The sequence below is a fragment of the Rutilus rutilus genome (assembly GCF_951802725.1).
Source record: "Rutilus rutilus genome assembly, chromosome: 10".
NCBI lineage: Eukaryota > Metazoa > Chordata > Actinopteri > Cypriniformes > Leuciscidae > Rutilus > Rutilus rutilus.
In genome coordinates, this window is record NC_140215.1 from 13415335 (window position 1) to 13442589 (window position 27255).

General features: G+C 37.5%; 1 protein-coding gene across 1 annotated transcript; it reads right to left on the reverse strand.

Annotated features, from left to right (window-relative positions):
* Nucleotides 1–1299: 1299 nt before the first annotated feature.
* dop1b (DOP1 leucine zipper like protein B) lies at nucleotides 1300–27073 on the reverse strand. Its single transcript, XM_084420951.1, has 39 exons — nucleotides 26875–27073; nucleotides 23110–23284; nucleotides 21279–21460; nucleotides 21019–21189; nucleotides 20476–20665; nucleotides 19613–19711; nucleotides 19394–19517; nucleotides 19062–19171; nucleotides 18862–18973; nucleotides 18664–18781; nucleotides 17543–17662; nucleotides 17350–17458; nucleotides 17067–17276; nucleotides 15883–16205; nucleotides 14969–15372; nucleotides 14794–14864; nucleotides 12986–13183; nucleotides 12308–12460; nucleotides 12113–12213; nucleotides 11789–11979; nucleotides 9329–10997; nucleotides 9090–9189; nucleotides 8536–8706; nucleotides 8297–8422; nucleotides 8066–8200; nucleotides 7621–7676; nucleotides 7268–7372; nucleotides 6850–6916; nucleotides 6599–6752; nucleotides 6371–6453; nucleotides 6179–6288; nucleotides 5161–5310; nucleotides 4926–4987; nucleotides 4700–4828; nucleotides 4466–4602; nucleotides 4306–4361; nucleotides 4088–4225; nucleotides 2821–2953; nucleotides 1300–2692 (listed from the first exon to the last, which is right to left on the reverse strand). The coding sequence occupies exons 2-39, from the start codon at nucleotides 23248–23250 to the stop codon at nucleotides 2447–2449; spliced, it is 6954 nt and encodes a 2317-aa protein (XP_084277077.1). The 5' UTR covers nucleotides 23251–23284; nucleotides 26875–27073; the 3' UTR covers nucleotides 1300–2446.
* Between the last annotated feature and the right edge of the window lie 182 nt (nucleotides 27074–27255).

The window sequence follows — 27255 nt, forward strand, 5'->3', positions numbered from 1 at the left end:
TGAAATGAATGTACAATATTTTGGTCCAATTCCATTTATTCTTTAATATTTTGTATTTTGAGGAGGTTTTGTGCCACTAGACAATATTCACCTCTAAATTGGGCACAATTTATATATAAAGTAAAACAAATACTCAAGACATAATCCCTTGTTTGGGGGTAACAGTTTAGGACCCAAGGACCAGATGTTTGAAAGAAGACCCAGAGTCAGAATTATAATAAATTGAAGCAAAGTTTTACTGAAGATAGTTTGCTGTTTCATTAGCAAAAGTCAGCTTCAAGACTCGCACGGGAGTTCGTAGGCCGCCCCGCTTACAGTTACAAAGATCACAGCAGTTATACCCTACACCAAGGTCTAAGCTACGTCCTTGCTTCAGGTTGCAGTTTCTGATTGGCTAAGAAATAGATAAACATAGTAATTTTCCACACAAATACAGATAGACGGAAGCATATCTCCATCGATTAGGCAGCTGACACTCGGACCCTGAAGTTAGGCACATCGTGACCTTCCAGGTCGCAGATTTGGGTTGCTGGGCGCCAGCATGTCCAGAACAACAACTCATTCAATCTCCAATAATGCCAGTGGTTCCTTAACCTGTAACCAAGAAGACTAACACAGTAACACACACACCGACACACAGCTTTTCCAAGGTTGGATTTGGCCAGGCTCTAACTATAAACAGGAGAGTCCTCTCAAAACATCAAGATAATGCATTCTTTCTCTCAAGGAGAGCTACACTTTAGTCTAACTGGAAAGTAAGGCTTTAACAAAGAAATGGTCCCTTAAACTATTGGCTTCAATGACCCCTTTATGTTTTAACACGTTGAAGGCCTTTCTCAAACACAAAACAAGTCCCTATTTCATTTCTGGAAGCCGGGCTAAATAAGCAAACACTGTTACTGCATTCAGATATCAAATACAGACATTAAAGAATACAAGAACATTTCAGTAATCACACTGGTAACTTCTATAACAAAAGTTAAATCTCCAGAGAAGTCATTCAACTCATTTGATATTTAGAAGGAAACATATTGATTAATACCTTATAATCACTCATTACATTGAAGCAGCAGTGGATTCCAATCCAGAACCTTCACCCTATCTTTGTATTAGGTTTTTTTTATTTGTGTATGTATTTAAACATTATCAAAGTCTAATCAACTAGGCACGTACACTTTTTGGTCTAATATTACCAAAGACCATCAGAGGGTTAAGGACAAAAGGAACTATTCATAAAACCAACTTAAGGAAATCTAAGAAACCTAATATAAGTGATAAAAACACAAACACCAGGCAACATAACTTTGTGATTCTGAGTCATTTTATTCAGATGTGCAGAACATACACATAAAATTCACTTTATTAAGCATTAACATTATTTTTCCTCAAAAAAAGTCTACATTCAAGAGAGCAAATCACTAAATTCTGATATCACTGAAATAATAGCTCTTTACACTGCCATTAATGGGAAATATAAGCTTCTCATTTGCCTGTTTCTGTGGAACAATTGCATATAGCAACTACAGAATGTTTCATAATTAGAGCGTTTATTTTTAGGCACTTCAATCAAAGGGCAAGATAGTATACTAGCAGTAACATTAGAGACGAACTATAACTGCCAAATCAGGTGCACTCTAAAATAAAAGCAACAGCATAAAACATCCTTGAGGTCCTTGAGATGATCGAGAACACAAACATGGATCAAAAACATTCCCTTGGGTACAGAAATAAAAATGTGCTTTACAATTCCGTTGTTGTAATATTCATACTACACAGAGTAAAAGAAGACATTCAATATCCACATAAGAATAAATACATATTATCCTTAACTTAAAGCAAGTGGGGAAATATAGCAGAATATAAGACATAAAGAAAGCAACAAAGTATTTTAAATAGATACTTGTAGATAAACAAAAGACAATAATTTTAAACAAATAGATGGAAGCTATACAGGGGAAAAGGAAATTTGTCAGGAAGCAAAAATACTGCAAAGGGATTTTAAGTCAAGAAATGACGGACAGCCCTACACACACCTGAAAAATGCCATGGACCAGACAATAAATTATCTGTTTGTGATCATTATGGCCCTTGAAACATGGCCAGATAATCATTATTTTGGCTCATTTAGTAAAAAAAAAAAAAAAAGTAATGGAATGTTCAAATGAACAGAATGCTTGGAAAGCCCACATTAAGCCAACTTAAAATACAAAGATGATATACATTCACAGCGTATACAACTCAGAATGGTCATACAATTTTAGAGACCTTCAACAGCTTAACGTGCATTGATTAAGATCATAGGAAAATTAGCAGGGACCTTTATGCATTTAAAGGTAAACTACTGTATTATGCTACAATGAAATTTCACTGCACTTTTGTGTTCGAAGAGAAACCAATTACAGAAATTGCAAAAGCAAATGCAGAACTTGAGAATGTGGTCTATCATCTAACTGTCCATTCCATCGAGGAACTCTCCTTCAATGATGTTCTCTAGGCGTTTCATGACCTGATCACTGCTGGGCGGTGGGTAGTCCACAGCATAATGTGGGAGGTGTGCGGAGGAGCCATTAAAAGAGCAGCAGAGGGTGCTGAAGAACGGCACGAGATCCACGATGGAGCAGAGGGAACGCAGTGTGAGCAAAGGAAACACCAATCGATCTGTGCTCGACTCTCCCGCTGTTCCATTCAGCTCCTGAACACACAGCCAAAATATTTATAGACTGACAATTGAGTCTACTTTTGAAAAAGCACCATCTTTACTGGTTCGGTGGTGCTGAGTCACAGATATATTAGAGCATGTCTTGGGTAAGGAGATCTTACCCCATAGCGTCGGTTTATTCCATCCAGTATCCTAACAATATGGGGTTTACATTCTTGTTCGCCTTCCAGCAGAGTGTTTCCTGGTCCATCATAACGGTCAACATCTACTTCAGGAATGAAAGCCCAGCGATACCTATAAATACATATTGGCAAGTCATTAAGAGGTCATGTACATTCGATTTTAGGGTGTGGAGCATATCAGAAGTCATTTATGTTGGGCCAGGCATGACAGGTCACCTAGAAATAATACAGAACCTAATGATCTATTACTGACAGCTGCCAATGTTAGGTCAGCCATGACCGTCCACTTAGGTCAAAAGACCTAATAAGAAGTTCACTATGTTATATTTATAGAAGGTGCCTGTACCTTAAATAAAAGGTCTTTGTGAGGTCAGTTGCGTAAAGAAAATAAATATTTAAGAAATTCGTTTTTTCCTTCCGTGTAACACACAAAAAAAATATTTTGCAGAATGTCTGAGCCATTTTATTTTCCATACTATGAAAATGGGTGATAATTTATATTGCCAAGCACCACAAAAGGATAGAAGTGGAATAAAATTGATAAAAGTAGTGCTATATTTCAAGTCTATAATATATTCAGTGAAAGAACTATTTAAATATAGCACACCAGGACAACTTTATGGTGATTTTTTGGACTTGTTTGACTTAGCTTTGTTGGCAGTAATTACCATGCCCATTTTCATTGTATGGAGAACAACGGCTTTAAAAGACTTGAGGGCAAGTAAATGATAATGTAATTTTGTAATATTTGGGTGAATTAACCCTTTTAGCCCCACGTACACTACCGTAAGACCGGTAAGACTTTATTGTTTTTGAAAGAGGTGTCTAATGTTTATCAAGGTTGCATTTATTTGATCAAAAACACAAAAAATGGTTAAATATTATCACCATTTAAAAAAGCCATTTTCTACTTCTATATATTTTAAAATGTAATTTATTCCTGTAATTGCAAAGCTTAAATTTTTGAGCAGCCATTACTTCAGTCTTCAGTGTAACATGATCCTTCATAAATCATTCTAATATAGAAACATTTCTTATTAATTTCAATTTCAACAGAACTGTGTTTGGTCATTTGACCATTGGAGAATGTCCAACCACTGCTTCTGTTCTTTAGAAGTTTAAGTATACAAAACTTGACAATAATTCATAAAAAACATCTATAATAATGGTAAATTAAACTGTTTCTCGTCATTTATCACAGGTATGGCAGGAGTACATGCGTACACACAGTTCACATGAGTCTCACATTTGAAACAGAGGCATCTGCTCTGGAGGGAAGGAAACAGCGGTGTCCAGGAACTTGCAGGCTGACAGGTACATGTCCAGCTCTGCCTGAGGGAAGCACAGTAGACCATTCTTGTCATGGCCACCTCGCAATTTACTCCTGAAACAGAAAGATTTTTTTCCATGAAAATTGAGGGAAAAATATATACAGACAGCAATTTGTCATAAAGGATGACTCACTTTGAAACTTCTTTGTCATCCAGCAGTGTCTTCTCAAGGCGGTTAAAAATGCGTATCTGAAATATTCAACATACATTTTCAAACTGCACCCAACTAAAAAAAACATTTAAAACAACTGATGAAGCATTTGTGAAGAGAGGACCACTGGCATATTTCTTACCAGCTCAGTGACCATGATTGGCCAGAGAGAGGTGAGATGTTGTGGTGAGATCCTCAACAGGAGAACACGGAACATGAGGAATATCTGAGCTGACACTGATGGAGTCTGTCCCACACGCAGGTTCTCTGTTAGACGCTCTAGAATATATTTGATGAAGAAAGTGTTAGCTTGAAATTGTTCCTATGCTACATTATAAGTAACCTATATTTGTTTTCCACACAGACTCAGTGATACCTTGTATAAGAGGCAAATAGAAGTGGTACTGGTCATTCTCTCCGCTAAACATGGCAAAAGCCTGTCGTTTCAGTAGCATGGGCTTCTGCTCAGCGCTGTTGAAGAGCTTTAAAGAACTGCTCTGCATGCCTGCATATGGTACAACATGAACCCACACAATACAAATCAACACAATTGATCATACAACAAATGACTGTCTAAAGCAGAAATATGTACATATACTCACTCATCAAGTCTTTGAACATTGTTTTCTCATGAGTCAGAAGATGGTCTACGATGGATCTCCAACTAAAGCACAATATGAGAGTTTAGTGGCTTAAAAAACAAACAAGTAGGCCCAGCAATCTATGTATATAGGCCACGCAAACTATTTGACTATTTTGATTTTGTGCATGACTTGATAAAAACCACTACATTCAACCAGAATAAAATTTACAGTGTTGTGTAAGTATCCATCTTACTGGCAGGAACACGAGGACTCCATTGTGAAAAACATTGGTTCCATGAAGAGTTCCAGCACCTCTTTCTTCCACGCTCGTTTAGTGTAGGCATATCCACTCAGATTGCTCAACAACTGAGCACCCGCACAGAAACTAGGCATGTTATAGGCACTGAGAGATGGAGAGATATAAATTGAGAAACAGCTATGGAAACATTAAAAGTGAGTAAGAGTTTTAAATAGGGGTGTGATGATACGTTTAGCTCATGAGTAGGGTTGGGTACCGTTTACATTTTAACCGGTACCGATACCTGAAATTCTATACCTTTTTTCTGTGCTTTAGGCATGTTTACATCAATGACTAAAGAAACTGTAAGTAATTTATAGAAGTGTTATTGACATTATGCCAGAGCTGCCTTGGTCGCTGTCTGTGATGTATGAATATCCATAAAAAGTGCGTTCTCAGGTACCGAAATTTGGCACGGTTTGATTTAATGTGAATCGGTACCCGGTAGTACAGACGTAATTCGGTCATTGGGTGCCATTCAAAGTACAGAGTTCGGTACCCAACCCTACAGATGAGACGATACGAGACGATATTTTCTTTCTATAACAAAATATATGACTGGAAAAAATCTTTTATTAAACTGAAATTCACAAAATGCAAAACAATGCAGTTGCATTTTGAAATGCTGTAATTAATCATCTTGTAATGATGAATGTCACTTAAGTTCAACTTTCTGAGTATGAATTAAACATATGCAGTAAAAGACAGAACATTATAATGCAAGCACTGTCAAATGTTTTGCCACAAAACTCAACTCCGTCATGCTGATATCGCAAGACAGCTTTTCACATCAACGAGAAATACTGGCACGTTTTAATATCGCGAGATCTCGTCACACCCCTAGTTTTAAATGAAAATGATCTGACACCAATGTCATGTGACAATAAATAGACCAAAGCTTCTGAATAAAATACTAAGCAGTATTAACAACTACTGTATAATTTCAACTGAAGTGCTTCTTTGGCATACTCACCTGTGATTTTTTAGATAGGGAAAAACATAATACATAAGACGGGAAATGAGAGGCACAGCTTTCTCCTTCTCATCACTGCGATAGACCATGTCCAAAAGAGGAGCCAGAACCTACAAACACAATGAGCACAAATGAGAACAATGTTGATAATCTGTTGCATTTCTTCACCCAATTTCACCGCATGTCTCTTACCTCAGCCAGCAGAACCAGAGCTTGTACACTGAATACAGATGGCACTGAAGATGACACCATAGTGCTACCCTGGCCTGCACACTCTGAGAGAAAGACATGAAAAGAATCCATTTTAAAACTGCCTCTGTTTCGAAATAGGTAATACAGATAGGCATTATTAATTTCATATGTTGGCAATACAACAATGGGCATTATACTGTAAGTATATGAATTTCTGCATAGGTTTACCCTCTAACTCATTGCCATCATGGTCATCTTCATCTCCCTGAGGACAGACTTGAGGCTGTGCTTTCACTTCCAGGTTACGGCTCAGCCAGCTAGTCTGCTCAAGAGATGAGCCTGCCACAGCTCCCACCGCTTCTAGTATGCGCTGGCTCACTTCCTGTTGAGAGTACAATTACTATGTAAACATATTTTTACATTTCTATAATATCAACATAATTCTATATCAACAAAATCTCTCGCTGTATCTGTCCTACCTGTAGTTCTTTAGTATCCCTCTTGTTGTCGATATTGGGAAGTCTATTTACACAGTCATTAAGGATGCTGCAACAGTAAAATAAACAGATATCAGTCTTTCAAAAGACACTTTACCTTCCAATAGTATATAACAAGAACAATAATTGTTTCATGTAATTAACAAGAGCTCTTATTTATCTTTAAGAGTTTTGCGACTGCCTTTTTTAAAATGTTGCATTAAACAAGGTGTCATGAGTGGTTTCCAGGACATTGTAATGTGGTTGCTAAGGTGTTCTGATTTTGTTATTAGTATGTTGCAATGTGGTTGCTAGGTGGTTTCGTACTGTTAAATTCGCGCACCAAAGGTTAATATTTAGGGTTAGGGTTTGTTCAAATCTCTATGAGCAAACGTAATAGTGGCCACATTAGTTTATTCACCCGAGGAGCAAGAAGTGTCCAGGAGGGGCGAGGTTAAGCTGGGCAGATTCTCTGAGCAGACAGAGAAGAGGATTGATGTTCTCCTGAAGAGCTTGAGCAGTGAGACTGCAAAAAAAAAGAAAAAAGACCAGAGACATTACCATCTACACTCCACTAAAAACGTCTGCCTTGTAGAACAATACAGTCAAGGCTGAATCTTCCAATGTACAGTAAACAACATCTTTAGCCATTTGCTTAAACTGGATTGCAACAGCTCAATGGACTATGGTCATTTTACAGTAAAAGACATTATATGATAGAAAATAAGATAAGGTACAATTAAAATCGAGAATGATGTCAATGGAAACTTTTACCTTTGAATGTAGACGTAGCTGAACTGTAGCATTGGAATGTCAACTAAAGTAGTCTTCTGATAGTGAGAAAGAGATTGATCATTAATACATGATGTAATTCAATAGTTAAATATCTCTCTCTCTGTGTGTGTGTGTGTGTGTGTGTGTGTGTGTGTGTGTGTGTGTGTGTGTGTGTGTGTGTGTGTGTGTGTGTGTGTGTGTGTGTGTGTGTACCCATTTAACCATATTTTGGGGATAAATATATAACTAGAAGTGAGCTAAATCTGACAAAAATCTCCCTTTGGGGAAGTCCTTATTTGTATAAATGATACAAAATTAAGTTTGTAAAAATGGAGAAAGTTTTTGTTTAAGGTTAGATTATAGTATTTATAACTACCTGTATATAAAAACAATAAAAGTCTATGAAATGTCCCCAAGTGAATGTGTGTGTGTGTGAGTGCAATACCTGGTCTCCTTTGATCTGATGAGGTTTCTTCACCACCTCTCTGATGAGCTGCAGTATGGTGTCCGGACGGAGTGTGTTTAGTGCCTTCACAAGGTCCACCAAGGTCATTTGAGAATCGCTAGCATCTGGTAAAATCTATGCATGAATATAAAAACAAAATTTAAAAACATCATTACAGTAGTCTATTGTATGACATAATGTCATTTTTGCATTCTGATAGCTATTGTTAACCTTATTTCTGGAACGTCTTTTCCGGCTCTTCCTGCTACACCATACAGCAGCCACAGAGGCCATGACCTGCACCCCAAACTGCTGAGTCAATGGCATTAAGAACTCCAGAACCTTTTGCCTCAAGATCTACAGAGAACAAAAACATACATACGCACCATTAAGCAGTCAACAAGACGGCATGATGTTTAAGTAAAGAAAATGATATAAAACATTTTTATTTATTCAAGTATGAGATATACCTTTGTGCCTTTAAAGTACACAGATGTGGGTGAGGCTCTGCTGCTACGGGAGGAGTCACAGCCTTTGACCACACCCCAGAGTAAGGCCATGCTGCTAATCATGTGTGGAAACTCCTCCAGAATGGCATTGCTAGCATTTCGTAGGTCTGGAACATCACAACCAGCAGCTGTCTACAAGTAAAACATTTTTTATTTTTATTAACACAAGTCACATTAGTGTCACGTTTGAAGCATTCTTACATGCTCAGTGGTGATCCTGACATTTTTAATGTCCATGGCAAAATCAGACTTGATTATAACTACAACTGTATGTGGATGTATATCAGGAAACCTGGTGTATTTGGTTGAATTTTAAGGTGCAAACAGTTTTTGCAAAAGAACCCACAATGCTATACTCCTACTAGCAACCAACAGTACAGCAACTTTGCAACTTCAGATTCAGAAATGTAGTGTGTATGAGAGTTACATAGGAGGATTTGTCTCACTAGGCAAATGTCTGTCACCAATGCCAGGATCTGCCACTATTTTCTTTAACGGGTGCTTGTATGTCTTACTTTCTTGTGGTCTAGAAGACAGTAGTGTGTGATAGTGGTCAGACCTTCCAGTAGTGTCAAAGGATAGTCAGGCGCTATGTTCTCCCTCTTTAAGGTACCACTAAAGAAAGCCACAAAATATAAGCCCAATTCAAGCTATGGTTGCAACAAAACAACAACATGTAAGCATTGACACCTTATCAGACACCTCATGTGCACCCATGCTCACACAAACGCAAACAACCACACACATTATTTACTTATGTGAAGCCTTGATTCCATCGTGCTCGTGCTGTTTAACCAGTTCATCCAGGTTCCTGCAGATCTGGGCAATTATGGGTGATACAATGATGGCCAGTGATCGTCCTAAATAAGGCAGAACTTCACATAGCAGAGTTACCCAGTCTGGGTGCATGGCGCAGCCATACTGTGGGTGCAAAGCTCGGGCTGCTGCCGACACAAACATGCCCTGAGCGGTGATAGGCTGACTGACTATGTAACGCACTGCTTTGATGGACTGCTGAAACATCACAGCTGTTTGCCACTCTCGAGCCAAGGCTGAGGAGGGTTGTTCTGCACGTCGCTGTGGGTTGGAATGGCTTTGATCGTGATCTTGTGACTTGGAGTGTGGTGGACACACGTGGTGCTCCAATACAATAAGAACCTTCAGAAGCTTCAGTAGGGCAATCTGGAGTGGGTGCTCAGCCCAGGTCCCATCCCGGCCAAAGTTGATCAGGCTCTCTTCTGAGATCTCTTCTCTGTCTTCTCCTTGGTCTTCTTCAGGCAATGTGTGCTGGTCGGGCCGATCAGCTCTCTGGCAGACATACATGGAGGCAGAAAGTGTTAGAAGGACGTACTGCTGCACCTTGTAGCCCCAAAGAAGGTTGCGGACAGCCTCCAGACTAGCAGTTCCCTTTGCCTCTCCAATTTGAGCTTGCTGGGCCACTCTCACCAACTGGATCATCAACTCAGTCAGTACCTCCACGCTTTTCACCTGCACCTCCCGATTGGCCTGGAGTTGGCAATTGGGAACGCTGGCATAGGAGGGATAGTGAGAGCGGAGATAGCGCATGCAAAGGCAGGTGAGTAGCTCTAGAAGGAGAGTTGGTGGAGAAGAAGGAGAAGGTGGTGAATGGAGAGGAGAAGACGCTGGCTGGGATGGGTCAGGAGTAGCTCCACTTGGTGGAGTTGAGATCTGCAATTGCCCATAGAAGTTGCCACCATCCTGAGCCTGACGGTGCCTCTGCAGAAGGTTCTGGATGAGGTTGAGATGGGCAATGGAGCTGCAGTCCAGAGAAGTACTGGATAAAGCCTCCACAAATGGCCCTGCACTTGTCCGGAGGATGGTCTCTAAAATAGTGAAGGCATAGAGAATTCTCCTGCTCTCGTACTGCTGCTTATAGAGTAGAACATGGCGGAACAGTGAATCCACCGCCTCACGTTTCTCCCGCTGCCGCTTCAGCATCCGGGATTTGGCCATGGCCTCCAACTGCCCATCGTCTTCATCACTTGAGAGCGAATCTGAAACCTGTGTTCGTTCTGAATCCACCCTCTGTAGGCCGATGGCCACACCCTCCTCCTCGATGCTACCGTCGTCATGTCGCTGTAAGTAAGGGGCGGAGCTTGAGGTGGAGTTTTCGGTGGAGTTCTGAGCACCACTTGTGTCTGCAGATTCGGTGTGTTCACTTTCCTCTTCTTCCTCTACTTCTTCGTCCTCTCCCTCAGTTTCTTCACTCTCACTCCGGGACATTTTTGGGGAGTCTGTGGGTGTTAGATCTGGATCTCGTTCCAACTCCGCCCACAGTGCTTCACGGTCTACTATGGTGATGCGACTAACAAAGCTTTCTTCTGTTTGGCAACCAAGCGTCATGTTGTCTTCAGCACTTTTTGTGATGGATTTGTCTCTCCAGCTCAGTGACTTTACATTACCTAAATCACATATAGAGTAGAATCAGACACCAATAATATATATATCTTAAATTCATAATTTCCACTGCCCTAAAATAATGTATTCGATTACAAACAAACATTTCAATTGACAAGGTGCTCCATACTTTAACTTTTATATATATTTATTGTTGAATATTTTTTGTGTTAAAAACAGTTGTGCTGCTTAATATTTTTATGGAAAAACAAATTCAGGATGCTCTGATTAATAGGAAGTTCAAAATAAAAGCATTTATTTGAAATACAAATCTTTTGTAACATTATAAATGTTATAAATGTAACATTATAATGTTACATTATAGATGTAAGGTCCTGACTATCTGTGGTCATAAAAAAATCCCATGATGTCCTTCGAAAAAGAGTTACTTTTTTACTGTCACTTGTAACCAATTTAATGCATCCTTGCTGAGTAAAAGTAATAATTTCTTTAAAAAAAATCTTACTGACCCCAAACTTTGGAATGACAGTGTACATATCAATAACCAGAAGGAACTCTTGCTATTGCTATCTGTCTTCAACACTATTTGTGCAAAGTACTATATTGATTATTTTAAAGGTACAATCCAGTTTACTCTGTATTATAATTGCCAACACAATTTAAGTAGAATTTTTATAACTAATTATTTGATTTGAAATTGTATTACTTAATTTTGTATCATTTCAGTTTTTATACTACAATGCAAGACCTGAAAATGTAACTCCCAAACTCAAGCTCAGGTACCTCTGTGTGTATTTATCTGGTTTGTGTGTTTTTGTGCGTCTTGATTCCATACCAAAAGAGAGATTCTGTTTGACGCTTTGTATGGGTGATCTCTGTGTTTTCGGGTCCAAAAGTAAGAGTAGCACTGGCTCCAAGATACGGACCACATCACTGAGGGAAAGAGCCCGCACCAACCAGTTCTGTGCTGCGGCCCTTACACTACCATCCTGATTGTTCAATCTATCTAATACCACAAACAAAGACCTGAGAGAACAGAAAGATATAGAGATCATTGAGTGGTTATGGCACGAAATTGTGGGAGAATATTATAAAGGAAGAAATATTATATAATATAATATTTCTATAAATAATTACATAAGGAATATGGTGTATAAACCTGTCAAAGGAGCGGTTGAGAGAAGTGCTGCGATTTGTCTGGATCTCTCGTGTCAGGTGCCACAAAACTGAGAACCTGTGAAGCGCCTCCAGACACACAACCTAAAATGAACACACATACACACACAATTGAAAAAATGTTTCAGCTTTATATATATATATGTGTAAAATTTATTAAATGAGGTTTCCCCGGTACCTTGTCCTCACTGAGTAAACCTAAGCAGATGATTCCCTCACAGATGGATGCAGACGGAGCCAAGCAGTGAAGCCGATAGAAGAGCTCCACGCAAGATACGTGATGCTCTCTACGCTCTGTGTCTAACTGAGCCCATAACACCTGAGATACACGCTACAAGAGAATTGAAGTGAAGACAATAACCAAAATCACTTTAAGGAAGTCAGATCACTCAGCGGCCATCTTGGTAAAACCCACAGGTAGCTATTTTTATGTAGACAATAGGCAGTACAATTCCTATCCACTTGAATGGAGAAAGACTGAAATCTCATAATATGTTATGAAAACAGTCACGTTAAAGGTTTAATAACGTGTCAAATCAGTAAAGTTTGGGTATCATAAATGTTGCTTCTTTGGCTCAAATCATACAAAAAAAACCCACATTTTCTAGTCCATCTAACATGCAAGCACCTTCTATAATTGAGGATTTAAAAAAATAGGTAATGCAACAATCAAAAGGGAAATTGGCTCTTTAAACTGAATTGCAGGACTTCCATACATAAAAAAGAATAAAAATAGTGGTCCATCTCCTGACCCCTTGTAATGTCTCTACAATTACTCTTTTCTATTTTATACATTTCTCATTCACGACAGAACAAGCTATAAGAAATGCAACCTGTTAATCATAATGTGCCTTACCAGGTAAAAGTCTGTGGAATCCTCCAGAGTTTTGAGAACAGCGGGGTAGATGGGTGGCAGGGTGACCATTTGCAGCTGTCCGCTCAGTGGGTTAGCATCAGAGTTCTTATAACGCTGGTTTTTATCCTTAATGACGAGGGCTAAAGACTGAGAGTGATTGATTAGCTCCAACAAAGAGGAGATAGCAACATGTTGCACCTAAAGACACATAAAAAATAAAAACATATATTATCTAATGATTCAGCTTTCAGAATGCAACAATTAAAGATGAAGTAAAAATGTTTCCATGTTAAAATGTCCTATCCCAATTCATTGTGCAGAGGCAACTCTAAATGAGCCATTTGTAGGCTGACTCTCCTGGGACCTATACCATGAAGCCGGTTTAGGTGGTTTCAGGTATGTTTCAGGTAAGTTTGCGCCAACCCTGGGTTTTAGGCACTATGAAAGTGGTTTGGCTTTTAGCAGTGTTCATCGTCATAGTAACTTATGCTCCACGGCTAACCTGGTCCAGGGCAGGTTATGTTCCAGGTAAGAGGTTGCAAACCAGGCTGTGAGCAGCTGTGAGCAAAGGATAAAGTCACTCCACCTGTTTCTACTCCAAATTAAAGGTCACTACATAGCAAATGATTTTTAAAGACAAAATCGTCTGGCTTTTAGTAATGCTTATTTAGAATAATAATTTTGTATGATTTAGATCATTTTTATGTAATTATTATACCCTTAATCGATCACACATGTACAATTTTAGTTCATCAATTATTATTATGCAGAGTTTAAATGAATAAATATATAAAAGGTAATAAAAATACGCTTTAGAATCAATAGATGAAGCTATAAAATGACTACACGTGAGCTTAAATGTTCAATTCTCTCTATACCTTTATCAACTGTATAAACTAACTTCACAACTTTTACTTGCACTGATCTGAAATTTAGCAAGACTTTTTCTTTTAGTTGTCCTCCTTCATAGACAGCTATTTTCTTCTTGCTGTGTAAATTTGTTTCAATTCTTAATATTTTAATACTTTTATTTAATAAGTGAATTGCGCTGCTTCTCTTGCGAGAAACGAATCGCAGATTCACTCTTTCTCAGCATGTGATTGGCTGATGTCACACCTAAACTCCTAAACTCAGGATCAAAGCCTGAGTTGACAGAGAAAGTTGATAATCAGCATCATTGGTTTGGTTTTGTCAACTCGAAACTAATCCTGCAACCCAGTGTTTGTTCAACTACCATCATGGTACAGGCCCCTGAAGAGTGAAGAGTGTAAACAGTGCATCGCTATCAAAACATTGCTCTGTTTGTTTGACAGGTCCAATTTTGACTCAACCAATAGTGCGAGTTTGGGGGTGGGGCTACCTGTTTCTCAGAACACTGGAAGATGGAGTGCGTGGACATGTAGCTTATATTTAAATGTTTAAAGAAATTAAGGGTGGAAATAACAGACAACAAGGTCACAATACAAAGAACATGCATTAACAACTAACTGACATTACAACCTCAATGTCTTTGTTTATGAATAATGAATGGGGGAATGTCATGTGTTCCATTCATGTCTTTTCAAACCTGTATACATTTCTTTTGCTCTGCAGAACACAAAAGAAGATATTTTGAAGAACTTTGAGAACCAAACCACTTTCGAGTCCATTACATTCTATATATATGTGTTTTTAGATCTACTTTTGTGTTCCACAGAAGAAAGAAATCCCTTACAGGTTTGAAATGACATGAGGGTGAGAAAATGATGACAATTTTCATTTTTGGGTGAACTACCCCTTTCAATCTCCGCCTTTAAGTACTTGTGTACCTGGTAGTCTTTCGTCAGGCAACACAGAGTCATCAAGGACCTCAGCCACTCAGGAAGGCTTCCCTCTATATCTGAGGAGAGAAACAATCAGTTTATAAAAGAACACGTCCATGTGCTGTGACATGTTATATCAGCATAGTTTAATGTAGTATTGGAATACAATTCCTTTATTCACCTGTCTTGTTGAACATAGATGTGTGAAGGTCTTGGTTCTCTTCCTCAGTAAAATACACAGGAAAAGTTGCGCATTCCAGGAGAAGCTGGCAGACCACAGTGAAGGCCTGGCGGCTCAACTCTGATATCTCCCCTTTGCCCTTTGACTGGAAACTTCCCATCCACTCCAACTCCACTGGTCTGTGGTCTTTACCCCCACCCCTAGAAGACCCATGAAGGGCATGGATCCTCAGTTTACTAGGGTTGAAGAACTCAGCAAGTCTGTCTTTAATAAGACCCAAGTCTCGGCTGCCTTTCCGTTTCAATGGAGACCGTTTACTGCCCCTAGGAGAAGCATTAGGATCTAGCTGATTGGCTTCGTCCTGTTTCTTCTTCTTCTCTGGATCCACAACATCTAACAAATGCCTGAGAGATACAGGAAGTGAGTGCGAGTGAGACAGAGAGAGAAGAAAGAGACAGAATTCAACAAACTTCCAAGATGACCTCAAAGGATTTAAAATAAGCTAAAACAACTAAACTTTTCTTTGAACAATCAAGATTCCCACGGGCTTGAAAAACCTGGTTATATGAGCTATGTGAGAAAAGTGTGATTTTTAGACCTGAAATAGTCATGTAATTAATTAAAAATGAGTGTAACAAAAGCACTTTGTCAAAGAGCCAACAATATTTGTAATACACAAAGCCAGGTTTATTAGACAGCTAGATTAGGAAGCAAGCTAATTATATTAAAGTGGATATGTTAAAATCAAACTTTTGGAGCATTCACACAGCAAATAAAAGTCATGACAAGTGCATTGCATTCTGGAATATATAGTTTTCCTTGCTAGGTGTTCTGATTGTATATGCACATTTTTCTATGCATACTGAAAATATGCTTATTGGGCACACACAGTATGCACCTAATTTGTAAATTACCTTGTGATAACAGATGCCAGTATATCCTGCACACATTTGGACATGTTTTCTATAGTTCCTCCTCTTTTCCACACGTCCTCTGCTTCAGAGTTCACCTCAGAAGCAGCTTCTGATACATTACAGCCTGGTAGAAGGTGCTGTTCAGATGGAGATGCGCTCAGGCCTAATCCACTGTCTTCAGAGCGCAAAGGAGGGTACGGAGCTTCACCTGGCTCTGCCTCCTGGGTCTCCTGTCCGTTCAGACAGGCCTCACTAGTGCTGCTATCATGGTTACTATTCACCTGGTCACTTTCTTTGACTTTGTTGTTGCCAGTCATCACAATCTATATTGTGTAAAAAAAACAGAGCCCGTTTAATACTAGAATAGAAATACATTTCCAACCCATAATATGAATGGCATTAGAATATAAGCTTTAATTTGTTTGATTATTAAAACTCTCGTTATACACTAAATGCAGTGGCCCAAACATTTACACTGCTGCTCAAATGTTTGGGGGCAGTAAGATTTCAGACCATATTGCTTATGTAATTATTTATAGAAATATTATATAATATAATATTTCTTCTTTTATAATATTCTCCCACAATTTCGTGCCATAACCACTCAATGATCTCTATATCTTTCTGTTTTTTTCTGGGGTTTTTTTAAAGAAAGAAAGAAAGAAAGAAAGAAAGAAAGAAAGAAAGAAAGAAAGAAAGAAAGAAATTGAACAAAAGTGACTATAAAGATTGGGTTAGGGTTAGGGTTAGATTTTTTCTTGTTTTTCTTTTACATTGTTAATTAAATGCTGTTATTTTATACCTTCTATTCATGAAAGAATCCAGATTTTTTTTTATCATAGTTTCCCAAAAAATATCAAAATTTTTGATTTTGACATTGCTAATAATAAGAAATGTTTCTTGAGCACCAAATCAGCACATTAGAATGACTTCTGAGGGATCAGTGACACTGAAGACTAGAGTAATGAATGCTGAAAATTTTAAATATATTCAAATAGAAAACAGTTATTTATATTATATATAGTTATATTTAAATTTGTAATAATATTTCACAATATTTCTGTTTTTACGGTAATAAATGCAGCCTTGGTGAGCATAAGAGACTTTTTTTTTGAAACATTTAAAAAAAATGTTTTACCAACGCCAGACTTTACGGTAGTTACAGTAAAACTGACCCATCATACCTGTGTTTGCTCCACATCTTGTGTCTGCGATTCGGCCTCCATGTCCATATAAGCCACCGGCATCTGGATCTTACTGAGCACTTTAAAACATGCTCTCATTGCCTGTGTGAGCTCCTGTAGGCTGAGGGATGTCATGTGACTATGCAGCGACTGCAGCATGCTGCCTAGCATCTGCGGCAGGTATTGCGTTTGCATCTCTGCATAGAGTTCCTAAAAAGAAAGCCAGACCAAATCAGACCAAAGTTTGAAAAAAGTTGTCCAAAGATGAATCACCAGATCATACCAAAGGAATAACATCCAACAGGAAGATAATGAGTGTTGAAAGTTCAGTCACTGAAGGAGGGCTGCTCCTGTCTTTAAATGGACCCTTCCCATCTGGATCACTCAGTGAGCTGAGAAACAACCATAACACTAGGTTGACATAATTCTATTTATGTTCACGCAATGCAGTTTATTATGAGTTTGTGTGCGTTTACCTGAGAGAGATTTGGAAATGCCTTGTCATGTAGTGCCAGAGATAATTGCCGCTCATGGCACTCACAAGCATATTGACGGTCTTTATAATCTCTGAGGCGGTTTTATTCTCCTTGATTTTACTGCACACGAATAGATAATCAACAATTAGAAACAGCGTTCATTTGCGTATCATTTACTCATCTTGTACATTTATTCTACCATTCAAAAGTTCGGGGTCAGTGAGATATTTTAATGTTTTCGAAAGAAGTCTCTTATGCTCACCAAGACTGCATTTATCAAAAATATTGTGAAAATATTATTACAATTTAAAATAAGTAATAAGTAAATTATTCCTGTTATGGCAAAGATGAATTTTCACCAGCCTTTACTCCAGTCTTTAGTATCACATGATCCTTCAGAAAGCATTCTAATGTGCTGATTTGGTGCTCAAAAACATTTCTCATTACTATCAAAGTTGAAAACGGTTGTACTGCATATTATTATTTTTGTGGAAACCGTGATTCTTTGATGAATAGTAAATAAAAATAAAAATAAATAAATAAAAATCTGTATTGTCACTTTTTATCAATTTAATGCATCCTTGCAACAAGAATTCACTTAAGAAAAATACTGACCCCAAACTTTTGAACGGTAGTGTATATCCACTCATAGTGAATTCAAATGCAATATAATATAAAATATAACAATATATATTTTCAAATATATCAAAAGGTTTCACTTCTGAATGGTCAATGGCTGAATTCTGCAGTCAAAAAATGTCCATAATGGACCTCTATACTGGATATTCGACTGCTGACCCTGACAACCAGTTTTGAATATTGTGATAGTATTATGTTTCTCATAGCCCTTATTTAAATAATTTAAGCTGAAATCGATTTCATGCCCATTTATTTGGTAAAATGCATGTAATCAGTGGGATAATGTACAGTCATTACAGTTGTCCCTCACTCATATAGCCAGGTTTTACTCAGACCCTTGCTGACTGTTATATCGGGACCCTGACATTATTTGTGTTATCAAAATCATGATGTCGGTATTGAAGGTTATTATTCTCTGCCAGCTAAGCTACAGGAAAACTTGTCCACTGTGAAAATATGAGCACTGAATTCTTCTCTCTGACCTGTTGAGTTGGCTGCCACTAAGGCTGGTGTTGAGATTATCCTCTCCCAGCATCACTTTACAGTAGCTGTAAAACGCTCTGACCACCTCCAGCAGCACATCAGACAACACCAATGGCCCTGTAAATGAGAGAATGCAGAGACATGAGTAATAATGTCAAATAGGGCCAAAGTAAAGCATTTTACAACTTACAACTTACCTATCTCAGATTTGTCCAACAGGCTAATGATGATGCGAAACGGTCTGAGATACTCTATTAGATTGTCTGGGTTGGCCTCTATATCTTTCTGCTTCAGAATATTTACCAGAGCCTATGAAGAAAATATCAAATATGAGTTGATTTTAACTATGCATGCACAGGATTTTGAACAGTTTGAGTGAGTGTGTTCTCTTCTATACCTGCACCAGTAATTCTCTGGAGTGTGTACTGAAGTAGAATGCAGTGTATTCCTCCACAGTGTTAAAGCGACTGGAATCTGCAGCCACCATTCCTCCTTTGATGTTTAAGCCTGACAAAACACACATATAGAAATATACTCAACCATGTTGTTTCAAACCTGTACGTTTTTTTAGTTTACATACAATGAAAAGGAGACAAATTGCCATAAAAGATCCATAAAAATATCTTTCCTTAATAAAAATTACTATTCTCTAATAGATAAATGCCATTTATTTTATGAAACAGTATTTCTGTGCTATTCTGTAATTGTCTGACAATTTGTGTTTTGTACCGAGCATCCATGCATAGAGGCGTCGATTTAGAGACATATCTCTCCTGAGCAGGGTGAGTGATGCAGCAGACACCACACAGATCATCTCATCTGGATTCAGTGGGATGGCACATTCCTCAGGATCCTATAGATTGTTTAAAAAAAAATGTCTTACACATGGTCTGGGACATGTCAAATGTAGTTGGGAGTGAAGACATGAAGAAAGAAAAAGGGGTTAACCTGGAATGATGTGAAGGGGAAGAAGTAGAGAAGGATTTCCAGCATGTTTCTCTGGACCAAAACATTAGTGTCTTGTAAAGCGAGACAAACAGCCTTCACCTGGAGAGGAGAGATGGGGAGGTGTCCATATCAATTACACAATTCCTTCAAAACAACAGAGCTTAGTCAGAGTAGACAGACACCCTGTGTAATTTGACACAAATGTCTAGCTGTGAGGAACAAAAGTACAGTCTGTTCAATATGTCACACCGGTTCTAGGTCATGTCTAACTTTCACAACCCCTACAAAAGATCTGTTCAAAAGTCTGGGGTCAGTAAACTTTTTTTTTTTAAAGAAAATAATAAGCAAGGCTGCTTTAATTGATCAAAAGTAACAGTAATGACATTAACAATGTTAAAAAATATTTCTATTTAAAAAAAAAAGCTGATCTTTTTAACTCCAATTCATCAAAGAACCCTAAAAAATGTGTAATGGTTTCCCCAAGTAATTAAACAGCACAACGGTTTTCAAAATTGCTAATAATAATAAATGTTTTCTTGGGCACCAAATCAGCCAATTAGAATGATTTCTGAAAGATCATGTGACATTGAAGACTGGAGTAATGATGTTGAAAATATAGCTTTGCATCACAGGAATAGATAAATATTTAAAATATACGTTTTCAATTTTCAACATTCTGTTGAACAGACTATATGTTTTCCATCACAGTCTTTTTTTCATTTATGTCAAATTAATGTGTACTCTGTCTACCCTGACAGAGGTCCATTTTTCTATATATTTTCAAACAAAAAATCCTTTTAGTTTAGATGTACAAAATAAAAAAATTATGTTATAGAATTATCTCCAAAGAAATACACACTTACCACTAGTCTGTGGTCTGTTCCAAGCATATACTTCTGTTCTCGAGCAGTGACTGAGTGGTCAAAGTGTGCGACGATGAAGAGTGAGGCTGGAAGCCGTACCAGAGGACATATAAGCACTGAACCCCACAGCGCTCCATAAAACACAGACTGACCCACCAACACCGACAACTTCACAAGCAACGCATCCGTCCTTAGACAGGAAGAAAGATGAAGTGGGTTTTGTAACACTGAAATCAAAGCCTTATCAGGAAATACAGTAGTGATTTTTGGCCTAGAAAAACTGAAATCAGTTTTAGCTCTTGTCTAATGTAAGTCTATGGAAGACCCATGTTTAAATGAACAAGGACACATACTTTTTCTCCAATATAATCAAGGTAATCTCACTTAAGGTTAAATTGGTTACGTATTAATTGAGGCACAGTTGTAGTGAGAGTGGCAAAGGAGTTCCTGGTACCATAGTGAGTAAGTTGTGGAAAGTTTAGGGTCACATCTCTGAAGTGTCAACTTGTGAATCATTTATTGATGATGGGTGTTAAGTTGTACCTGTCATAGACCTCAGCGCCCTCCTCCAGTCCAGGCAGCAGGCCCATGATAAAAGCTTGCAGGCTGGGTAACAGTGCCTTCTGAAGGGGCAGGAAGTACCGCTCGTACAGCGTCAACAGAACCGGCTTCACTGACATCGCTGCGTGACCCAGCAATGGGAAGAGCCCTGAGCTGAAGTGTACACACACGCACAAGTGATTTGATCAATGACTTGGACATTTATATGTAAGATTCACTCAGTATTTGTCAATGACACCAACCTGTATATGAAGAGATCCTTTGCTAGCCATTTTGTGCCAATGATTTTGAAAATGACCTCATAGGTCTCAAGTGCTTTGAGATGGACACCACTGGGCAGAGCAGGATGCAAACACTGAGCCAGACGCTTCCCGATGATCAACCGCCGTGGTAACAGAGAGTACTTCAGATTACTCTGGAGAGCCTGAGAAACACAATGAGTGGGAGAGGAGAGCAGGATGGACGGTTTAACTAAAACGTTTTTTAATGATTTTCTATAGAGATAGATAGATAGATAGATAGATAGATAGATAGATAGATAGATAGATAGATAGATAGATAGATAGATAGATAGATAGATAGATAGATAGATAGATAGATAGATAGATAGATAGATAGATAGATAGATAGATAGATAGATAGATAGATAGATAGATGTTTCTTGAGCAGCAAATCATCATATTAAAAGGATCATGTGACACTGAAGACTAGAGTAACAATGCTGAAAATTCAGCTTTGCATCACAGGGATAAATTTAAAATCATAAATAGTTATTGTAATAGTTAACATTTAATAATATTTCACAATATTACTGTTTTTGTTTATTTTATCAAGTAAATGCATCCTTGGTGAGTGTGAGAGACTTCTTTCAAAATGATCTTAATAATCTTCTTTTAAAAAAATCTTCTTACCGGCCCCACATTTTTGAAAAGTAGTGTATATATAAACATCAAGAATTATGGTACACACATGAACATACTATTACAACCTCCACCCAATAATATAAGGTCAACTGTAGGTGGATTATATCAGAAAAACAAATGATGACTAGTATTTATGCACATTGCAAGACTTGTATTATAAGTCACTAGCGTTCCACTCTTCAACACGTATCTCACTCAGCAACCACATTTGCTGAACAGGTTTCAAACAAACTATCAACAATAGCTCAGAGGAGGAACTGAGACAGAGGGTTTAGTTTGTTATTGCACAGCACTTGAAACATATTTTACAAGACATGCCATCAAAAATGTCACACTCTATACGAAGTGAAAATGCTTCAAGTGTGTAAAAAAGGAGATTATAGATAATAGCGTCATGTTAAATGTCAAATATCTTAAACAAATCCACGAAATCCTTTTATATTCACACAGGTTGTCTTGTAACTCACATAATATCCGGAAAGTCCCATTGAGCAAACAAGAAAATCACATGCCATATAAAGTGATATAGAGAGAAAGAAAGACATTTAAATAAGACAACAGTTTTTTTTACATCTGCACATTAACATGGAAATGTTTTTTTTTTTAAAGTGCAGAGGAAGGTTGAGACAAAGACTATTTGTCTAATCTTAAGGACAGTGTACACAAGTCCTGTTCAGTTTATTCAAATCAGCTGCACGTTGAACATAATGTTTGAGGTCAAGCAGTAATGTTTTAACCAATGCCTTCATTCAACAAGACTGAAGATCATAAAGGGAAGTCTCTCACTTCCCTCAAAAACTGTAACTAAAAACCGATCTTAAACTGAAGCAAGCAAACTTCATCGTCTACTTGCAGAGGGGGGTAAAGTGTGCCAAACTGTGTATTTTGTTTTTTTATTTTAAAATACTTCTCTCCCGATTTAATGTGCAGACACAATTATAAGTATATCTCCCTGAAACATGTAAAAACTGTCTCTGTGGTGTCAACCTAGGCAAGTTGATGAGACAAATTTGACAAAGAAAGCAGGATATCTTCAAAAATTCTCTCTTTTAAAAACATAAATCAGTAAAAGAAGTTTTAAAAAGTTCAAAAGCAAATGATAACCCGAATCTCTAAGTGTATGGATTTGTTTTCTCCAGGCTTTAAGTACCTTGTTGAGTTTTCCAAGTGAGGAGATGAGATCAGCCCATTCACTAGATGATTCAAAGTTCCGCAGCGCCTTCTCAATGACAGCTCCGTAACTACGGTAACGGTAGTCATTCTGAAGCTCGGCTTCCTCAGGATCCATCATGCCTCAGTCATGTCCCAGCATGCTCAGTATCTATCTATGAGACAAAACAGAGAAATCCTGCATTACAATTACACCAAGAAAGAAAATGCATCATGAAGTGAGGTGAAATCCTACTAATGACAATCGATTTCTTATCGAGAAATGTACAAAAGGCAAATAGCTGGTAAATAGAGGTGCATGTTAAGGCATGTAGATCATGCTTAGGGTTAGGGATTTGAACAAACCTCTAACCCCAAGTATTAAACGGTTTGCTGCATACAATGACCTCAAATCATGTGTGGTTTGTTAACCAGAATAATCACAAAGACTGGGATTGAGAGTAAGTAACGTAAGCAACCTCAGCCACCACCTATAATGTAGCAGGCCATCGGAGTTTACATTCCTTCAACAAAAAAGGAAAAAAAGAGCAAGAACAAAGGAAGAACAGTATTTATATGAAAAAAGATTTTTTTGTTTTCAATGTACAAGACTGTACTGTCACCTTTGTTCAGTTTAATGTATCCTTGTTGAATAAAACTTTTTTAAAACTTACTGACCCCAAACTTTTATTTCATTTCCAGTACTCAATTTCTTAAAAGTTTCCTAAAAAAAAGGATTAAAAAAATGTGACAGTACTTAAATAAACCCAGATGAAATAAGTAGCATATAAATAATCCTTTTAATACCGTCCAAGTGTCCAACAGAGACATCAATGGACTGCAGATGGACAAAGCATCTCTTTTTCCTCCCTTGAGCTCATTGTTCTAATACTTGCCAAGAATGCAGAGGGGAACAACAAAATACAGGCGAAAAGTCACTTGAGAGGAATCATCAGTGCCTCCATAGCACTACGATTGGCTGATTACACTGTCAATGCAATCATATTCGCAAACCTGCAAAGTGCAAACCGGCCTGAACTGGTGGAAATGGACGGATCAATTGCAGAGCAACAACTCATAACAACAACATATCCAATTATGTCAAATGACATACAGACAAAATAAGGTCAAAAAAGGCAAAAATGACTGTATATTCTGTGTGGGCCAGCTCATAAACAGACAGTACAAATATATAGGCAACGCACCAAAAACAACAGACAAGTAGAATATACTGGTCTCTGCTTAGATATGGTGACATCTGTTAGCTCTCCGGTGATAAAAGCCCTGACAACACGCACAAGCACACACACACACAGTGAGACTTACATCTGTTTAATCTGACGTTATGAGCATCAAATGGGCATCTAGAGATTTACAGAGGATTTAAGAAACAGAAGCAAGCCCCAAAACACGTGCCTGTTGAACACAAACCCATCCAAACAATCAGATGATCTATGTCTACTTAAACAACGACTCTAAGCACTCTACCTGTTCATCTTTCCGTTCTTAGTTTTACCACCACCCAGAAATATACACAATAACTCCAGTCCAACTAGTTGATATGCTTAATTGTAAGTGATATAAATAATTGTAATATACCTACTTTTACTTTAACAACCAAAATCTGCCTTTTTACCTTAAAATGTCCCAATAGCACCACAATAATACAATAGAAAGCCCGATTATGAATCAGAGTTCATCGTAAGTGACCTGTTTATAAAACATGGTCAAAACTCATTCATAGACGGTGCACAGGGTCATACAAAGACAAAAAAACATCAGGGTAACACACGACACTAATATAATGCTATAAACATTAACTAAACGACAAAAAAATTAACACAAAAACACTAATGTGCTTTACTGATAACAAAAATAAGAGGAAACAAAATTATGTATAAGAAATGTAATCATGTGTGATGTGTAATGCAGGGAATTCTGGGAATATTCTTTTTCTGTTTTTCCTTAAATTAGCCTATATGGTAATTCAAAGTTTTTCTGGCAAAAGCCATAACTTTTACAGTATGATACAAGAAAATTACATATAATATGATGTTAACATTTACAGTTTTTCACCGTATGTGGTTAAGGTAACTTACAGTTAACCAAATAACATTTTTCTGTAAAAAGTAAAAACTTTTTTATAGTGAAGCCTACACACATTAAATAGATTCAGTGTATGGCAGGGGGAGGCATAAAGCCAGCATAGCAAACACAAACACTCACACAATTATCCTAGCTTATGTTCTTAATGTCATCAGCAGCTTACAGACATTACAACAGCAGCTCATTAAAAAAAAAAAAGTCCCAAAGGAAGCAACATAAAGCCTTTAAAATGATGACAGTGGTTAGTTTCTACATCTTTTACACTGCTTTCCTGAAAATGAAGAGGTTTATTTTTCCGCAACTATTGGAATATTCCTGTGTACATGTAATCAGCATATTTTGAATAAGTAAATGAAGATAATGTACATTATTTTGCTGTGTTTTCTCCTGTAAATACTGGAGATGCTCAATATTGCCATTTTAGTCATTTTGGTCAGTAACTCATTGAACCCAATGAATGAATTCTGACTAATGTCCTAAAGAATAAAAGACAAGAGCATGATAATTAAGGTCATGATAAGGTAAAGAGATCCTTATAGTAGTTTATTTTAGTGATAAATAAACTAGGATAAACTAGAATTACCTTTGATTGAAAATGAGCAGATTTGAATGTTTAGTGGTTATAGGGTGGTCTGTTCACATAGTGTACATAAGGTGTTTACATATATAACTGATTAAAACATATGACATGACAGTTATCTTATTAAGACTTTTTAGAAAATAGAACATTGGCTTACAGCTATCAGGTTAACGTGTTGTGGTTCTAAATTCTGACATTTTAATTGTAGTGTAAATGTCATCTATAATTTTCATTTCCAGATTATAGTACTGTAAGTTTTTGTAACTGCAGTTTCTGCACCACATATTGTGGACAATCTCCATTTTCTAAAGGATTGATTTGTCAGCCACTCTACAAAGCATACAAAGTCAGCTCTCCCTAGGCCATGTATTTAGTCTACAAGGTTGCACATAATAATATTGGTCTATTGATCTGGCCATTAATAGTGCTTCTCTTAGCAGCATACCAGAGAAAACAGTGCACTGGTGCCGGAGAAATGTACAGCAAATGGATATATGTGTGTATGTGATATGATAAATACATAGACCTTCATTTCAGCGGTTATGGAAGCTGGATCTCTGATATACCCCTTTCACAATGTTTGAGCAACAGATTCATTCAAGCAGCAGTGGGGCACAGCAACACAACAAACAGAGACCATGTTATGTAACTCAAATCTGTCCTTGTTGTTACATCCAATGACTTTCTGGCACACAGAACATCATATCCATTCTGTGCATTTTCATCCTAAAGAGTATTAACCTCATGGTTTGACCGTTAATTACTGTCCATCCACAATCCACATTTTACATAGTGATACACGTGCCATTATGCTGGATGGTTCAATGCATTTTAATACAAATAATAAATAATAAAATGAATGATTGAATGAATGAATGAATGAATGAATAATTTTTAACTATTATTTGTCTCAACTACTGTTAGGACAACCAGCATTATACATATGAAAGCTATCTTCTGTTTGAACTGAAGTCATGATTACAGAGGTACTAATAGTGATGGTTTACAATAAACTCTCCATTAATATTTTATTACATCCATTAAGACATGTCATGCTACTGTAAGAACTGAATGACTCACCCACTGCAGCAAAATAGGATGGACGACAGATCACAGGGTCTCGTGCCAAATAACGATAAATCGACAGTTTGGAAACAGTAAAAAGCGAGCATAAGAGAGGACAGGTACGGTACACTAATATTCAAAGCTTCAATCAGCTAAACTAGAATTGGATCGCTCAGCTGATTTCCACCAAACAAACAGTTCATTTGCGTACACTTCCTGATGGGCGGAGGGGGACAAACCATGTGGAGATGACAAGAGGCGTGTTTGTAATACATTATTTTAAGCTTTTATTGCACTCTTGGTTTATTTTGTGTTCATATCAATACACATTAGTTATTAGATCTAGTATTGATCTTGGTATCCGTTTTAGTGTTGCTCAAAAACACGGTATTTTTA